The following is a 6,107-nucleotide window of genomic DNA, read 5'->3' as shown; positions in this document are numbered from 1 at the left end:
GGGGGGGGGGGGGGTAGGGGGGGTGCAGTGAGCCAGGATGAGGATGAACAAATTAGCCAAGGCAGGAGTTTAATGCACAGCACATGTTTGTTTTTAATACAAAATTAACAAGAGATCTCTCAATCGAGTGAACTAACCAAAGCAATAAAAAGTACGACTAACACCTTGGAAAAATAGACACCACGGTCACACAAATGTTTTTACAATATCTCAGTTAAGTTAGTGCATGTTGATTATCATTTATACGTTTCATTTTGCAGATACTTAATTTGTTGTGCCATTTTCATCCAAAAAATAAAGTGCATTTCACACTGAAAACTATGCATACGTCTACACAAGATGCTGTTACTGTGGCGTCACCCCCCCCACCCGTTCTTCAACCCTCGCCCCATAACACACACACATTCACAGGCTTTTCAGTGTTTTGATATTTAGCTCTATTAGTAACCATCAGAAACCTCCTCTTTCTGCTGAACAAACAGCCTGTCGCTGGCAGCGTTTCCCCACCCCCAAAAACCCAGCTGCTTTGCGCACAACCTTGTGTACGGTGACAGTGCGAAACCATTCAGTAGATTAACAGGTGTGTCTACATAGAAGTATTACATCCAACATCACAGTCTTTTATCTTTTCGTGGATACAAAGCCCTTGTTCACACCCGCTCAACAACAAAAATCTCAACAATACTGTTGGCTGCACAAGAGATTCACATTCACCAATCAGAGAAAGTCATGTACCATTTTTTCCCCTCAAACATCCCCCATCTGTTGAGCCAAATCGTCTCCATCGTCCATTAGCCAGGCTTTACAAACTGGTGCATATCGAAGCGAGGAAAGTGAAGTCTAAGGGAACAATGTCTACATTAACAGCCAAGGTGGAGAAATGTCATTCGAAAAATGGTGCACCCCAACTCATCCTCTAGTTTGACTGGCTTTGGTAGCACCATGCACGGTGGTATAAAGTCCCTCCTCTTCAGCATGCCTTATTTACAGAAACAAACACAGTCAAGAGGAGGGGATCTCAGTTAAACAATTTGATAAATACTACATTCAGAAAAAGGCTTTACAGCGCGGTTATATCGTACAACATCAGAATCTGAAAGAATTCAGGCCAGACTAAAGTGGAAAAAAATAGAACTTTTCAATGAATATAACAAAATAGACTTTTCTCCAAAGGTAAAGTAATAAGAGTTTGTGATGGTTTGTGATGTGCCAGTCTGACCTGTTGGTGCTCATCGAATAACTACAGGGTTCAGTCTGACACTGTGCACAGGTTCACATACACGGGCTACGTTCCAATATTCACAACTGCTGCTCTTCAACTTTCCTTGCTGGTCTCCAGGTTTGTTTTTTTCTTATTTTGCACAACTCAAAGCTCTCCAAACGTCTCGATCGCACTCACTGAGCGGCGAGACAGCAAGGAAGGAAAAGAAGAAGCAGTGTTTACGTTTGGAAGTAGCAGTTTTTAGCTCATAGGATCATTCAGAGGTCACTTAACGGACACCTGCCTCAACCAGACTAGATTGATTTTTAAGTAGAGTATACTATTAGTGATTGAGGAGACGGAGAACACACGGCAGGACTAGGATCGAAGTTCATTCAGAGTTCCTTTCACTTTGGCTTGAAGTGCTGGAGCGCCCACGCCCACCTCCTAGTCCTACCTCCCTCCAAGAAGCTCTACAGACACGGAACGAGGCCACTTTTCAGAATCGACAGGAAGACTGGCAGCATTATCCTCTAAGGTCAGGGGGGACGAGCAGGACTCGGTATTCCTCACACCTGTATTATTACCCCTCCCCTGACGACACAAGGAGACAGATTATGGTCTGCTGAGCTGCTGGATCACAAACACGCGCACGGACACACACATGCACACACCCAGAGGCCATGCAACTCATACAAGATGCACGAAAAAACACAGTCCCAAATCACGCACTGATATTTCAGGTTACGACACTCAGGACAGTTCGTATGCTCACAGGAAAGGCAGAGGCAACAGAAAACAGTTCACAATTTCATCCCCGTGTGACAAATGATCAGAAAGCTCGATTTGGGGTTTGGAAAAAACACTGAGGAATGATGAGGCAGTGGCATCACCGTGATGAATGAGTCATTTGATCTCGTCCGCTATTTTTTTCCCTTTCTTTCTCCAGCTTAGGAGTGATTATCCTACCACCTATTTGAAGATGTTTCACTGAAGCATCACTTGTAGCTCACTGAGCCTGTCCTCTACAACACACCCCCACCCGAGTGGCCATTGTGGTACTTCACTCTTCAGGAAGAAGTCACGGTGGGACGTGGATGTTATTGCTGTCTGAGTATTGCTTCACATCTAAAAAATAACTACCATTCATAGGCTAGTTATTGCTGACATGGTCTGAAGGAGTAAGGAATCAGCATACATGTTTTCGGAGACCGAAAAAGATCATCGACAACTAACTCAGAGCAGCTAATGTGACTTGAGCACAATCGAAGCGAAGCCGTAAGAGCGCCTCGGAACTTATCTTCACTGTACAGCAAAAATACTACAAAAAATTCCACATTTTCCAAAAAGAGTGCCACTTTTGTGACCTTCGAGTGATGATTGTAGCTCTTAAAATGCAATACATGTGAGGTACACTGTGGTACGTAGTACAAAAAAAAATTATTAGGGTCACGATGACATTAGGAAACCGTGGCACATCCACCGCAGTGGCCTAGGTGACCTAACACACTGAACTCCGGGAGAAAAAACGAGATCTGTGCTTGTTGCATGCAAATTAGAGTGGAGTCTAGCATGCAGATCTGACATTATGGGGTTGGTGTGGAGCAAAAACGCTCTAATAATTTCCAGACACAAATTATTTCTATTATTTTGCTATCCGGGCCTAACTTCTAGTTAATTTCTCCCATAAGATTTCTTTAGTTTTGAGGGGTTTCCTAAATCTTACCGCATTCTCCACATTCATAAAGTCAAAAGCAATCACCTTGCGGAAAGTGAAAGAGGGATATATGTACAGTAAGGTTACATAATCTGATAGGCCTATGTTCGGTTTGGTGCCTCCATACTAATAAAAAAATGGAGGAGGGGGTTAATGGAGCGCTCTCAGGGGGGATTTTTCTTGAGCTGGACTCAAACACATTCGGGCACAATCTAGATTGTATACTTTAAAAAAGAAAGAATAGGAGGAGAAAATGGGAGAGGCGAGGAGAAGAAGGAGCGGCTTGGTTTCTTTCTGGGCGTCTGTTGAGGGCGCAGAGCTCGGATCAGAGAGCACCGGCTCTATTTTTAGCACTCCGCGGCTGTTTAGCTTTCGACGCACGTTCAGAGTGCAGCAGCAGAGCGCCGGGATGCTGCTCCAGACGGGCTTTGCTGTGGAAATGCCTGCGTATTCAGCCGCTCCCTCCTTCTCCTGCGCTCCCCTCTCCGCGCCGCGCACTTTTATGCACGCACGCACCCAGGCACACAAACAAATAATTCCTCCGTTAGTTTAAGGAAAACAAGCACGTGTCAACCAAAGCTCCAGTAGCTGATAAGTGTGTGTGCACATTCTATATACAGCTGCTGCCTGTTCCATGTGATGCACTCAGCACGCTCTCTGCAGAAACGAGGAAGGGCGTGGCAGGGCCGGAACGGGAGGGGGGCGGGCGGGATGCAGCCTGCATTGTGGCCTTCAGCTGGGAAGACAGTGCCCTGTGGTGAGTGGAACAAAGAAAAAAACGCCATCCATCCATGCAGCCCGCATGAATAACTAACCAAACTGCCTCTGCCGGTGTCAACTCCAGCCAGAACTGAAGCCACAGCCCTCCGCCACTTCCCCTGACCTCCTCTGCTGCTGCTCTGTTTCACACCGGACACATCCAGTGAGGAGCACAGCTGACCCAGGTCGCCTCTCTCTTCCCACCTGGGTCTGCTAGGTCAGACGTCGCTGGGGGTCCGTGCACGCTGGGCCACGCTGGCGGGAACACAGCCGCAGCACACCAGCCACAGCGCCTTCTGGATCTCCTGGTTCCTGAAGGCGTAGATGACCGGGTTGATGACCGAGTTGTAGGTGGCAGGCACCAGCGTGGCGTAGGTGTAGAGTGGAGGGTAGGTGTAGTCGGCAATGAGAGAGTAGACAGTGAATGGCATCCAGCAGGCGGCGAAGGTGCCCAGGATGATGGCCAGCGTCGACACGCCCTTCCGCGTTGTGACGTAGTGGGGCGTGGCAGCCAGGAAGTGGTGCTGGAGGGCGATCTGGTGAGCGTGGCGCATCACGATCTTGCAGATCTGGACGTAGAGTTGCAGCATGAGGCCAAAGAGCAGCAGGAAGGAGACGGACAGCACGGCGATGTTGTTCTTCGTCAGTGGCCGCACCACGCTGCACGTGGCCTCCTCCGCCAGGCAGTTGACCCCCGTGACTGGCAGCAGGCCCAGACACAGGGAGAGGCCCCACAGAAGCACCAGCATGGTGTAGGTGAAGGCCGCTGTCCGCTCCGAGTTGTAGGTGAGGGCGTAGTACAGCGACAGGTAGCGGTCGATGGTGATGGCCAGCAAGCTGAAGACGGACGCGGAAAAGGAGGCCACCACCAAGCCCACCGTCAGCAGCTGGGCCGAGTCAGAGCGAAGCAAGTAGGCACAGGTGAAGTGAAGCACGAGGCCCAGGCCAGCCAGGAGGTCGGCCAGCGCCAGGCTGCCGATCAGCAGAAACATGGGGGCTCTGAGCGCCGGGTTCTGCCAGATCACCAGCACCACCAGGGCATTCTCGCAGGCTATCAGAGTCCCCGATGAGCACAGCACAATGTCCCAGGGGTTGACCAGCAGAGGCAGCTGGCTGGGCTGCAGGGAGTTGTCCGGTGGAAACATCCCCAGGCTGGTGCTGTTGTCCATCGGTCCCCCGCCTCCACTGGCCCACGCTGTGGGGTCAGGGGTCAGCCAGCTGGGGGTGACCGGTGGCTCTTCACTCATTGTGCCCCCCGTCTGAAATTGACACACACACTTAATCACACAGGTTGTCTGCACACTTTCATGGGTGAAAAGACAAAGGAGCACCATAAATAAATGTCACAAGTGTCTCTGCTGGGTGTTTCTAGTTTGTCTTTGTGGCTCTACAGTTCCCTGCACTGGAAGACATAAACGAGGCTCCTGCTTCCCTCTTCTCTACATCACACCTCTCTACATTTATGCTGTTTTAAAGACAACTCAAACAGGTTAGTGCTCATGTGGCACAGCATGGGGCCTCTGAGAGCACATTATGCAGGAACAATCACTGACCATTGGAACCAAAATCTTGAACTACAGTTAAAAATCTGCTCACTTTCATCCTCATTCAATCATACCCCCCCCCCCCCCCCCACACACACACACACACACACACACAATGCAACAGAATTCTAATCCACATCACTCTAGCTGCTCCAAACTGTTAACAGGTAATGTATTTCCCCCTGGGGATTAAACCCTGTGACTGTTAAAGCTATTACAGAATTACAGAGGACACATGTGAAAAGCTCCGAATTATAAATGCACGGAGGAGGAAATGCAAGAGGAGAACAGAGAACCAGAATATGATTTGAAGCAGATTCCCGAATCCGACTGCCGATATCGATGGCAATAAAAAGACCAGCTCTCCACAGCAGAAAGCAGCCTACCGCACCCCCGTCATGGAAATGCCTCTTACATGCATCTCACACTGCTGCTTTACCCCATGCACCTTGCATCAGTGGCTGCTCCACGTCAGCAAAAGGATGCTGGATGAAGGAAGAAGAAGAAGAAGGGGGGGGGAAACAGGCTGCTTTTTTCCATGCACGGCAAGGATGCTCAATAATCCGCCTCCACCCAGCCTACCTTGACTCTGTGAGGTGACACTTCCCGTCTAGATGGAAGAACAGCAGCCTCGTATTTCCATGTTACTGATAAGGACGGTGCAGCGCCGGCGGACAGAGACGCAGCTCGGGGAGGGGGCACGATGGAAGAAGAATGAGAAGAAGAAGAAGAAGAAAAGAGCGCGGAGCGGCTCTACGGCGCATCGCCGTGGACTGCGGCTGTGCGGGGAAGCGGCGAGTGGAGCAGCGGCGGTGGAGCAGGAGAGGAGGTGTGAGCGCGCAGGGGAGGAGGGGGTCGATGATGAAGGAGGAGTCCCAAATGGGCC

General features: G+C 49.8%; 1 protein-coding gene across 1 annotated transcript; it reads right to left on the bottom strand.

Moving 5' to 3' along the window:
* Positions 1 to 68: 68 nt before the first annotated feature.
* gpr12 (G protein-coupled receptor 12) lies at positions 69 to 6,017 on the bottom strand. The gene is made up of 2 exons (XM_022195102.2): positions 5,804 to 6,017; positions 69 to 4,936 (listed from the first exon to the last, which is right to left on the bottom strand). The coding sequence occupies exon 2, from the start codon at positions 4,922 to 4,924 to the stop codon at positions 3,896 to 3,898; it is 1,029 nt and encodes a 342-aa protein (XP_022050794.1). The 5' UTR covers positions 4,925 to 4,936; positions 5,804 to 6,017; the 3' UTR covers positions 69 to 3,895.
* Positions 6,018 to 6,107: the final 90 nt, after the last annotated feature.

Source organism: Acanthochromis polyacanthus, chromosome 20, assembly GCF_021347895.1.
Source record: "Acanthochromis polyacanthus isolate Apoly-LR-REF ecotype Palm Island chromosome 20, KAUST_Apoly_ChrSc, whole genome shotgun sequence".
Lineage (NCBI taxonomy): Eukaryota > Metazoa > Chordata > Actinopteri > Pomacentridae > Acanthochromis > Acanthochromis polyacanthus.
Note: the sequence above shows the minus strand (reverse complement) of the source record. Positions and strands in the feature narration are given on the sequence as shown.

Coding starts and splice junctions, on each gene's coding strand:
- gpr12 (XM_022195102.2), bottom strand. CDS start 4,924: ATGAGTGAAGAGCCACCGGTCACCCCCAGCTGGCTGACCCCTGACCCC.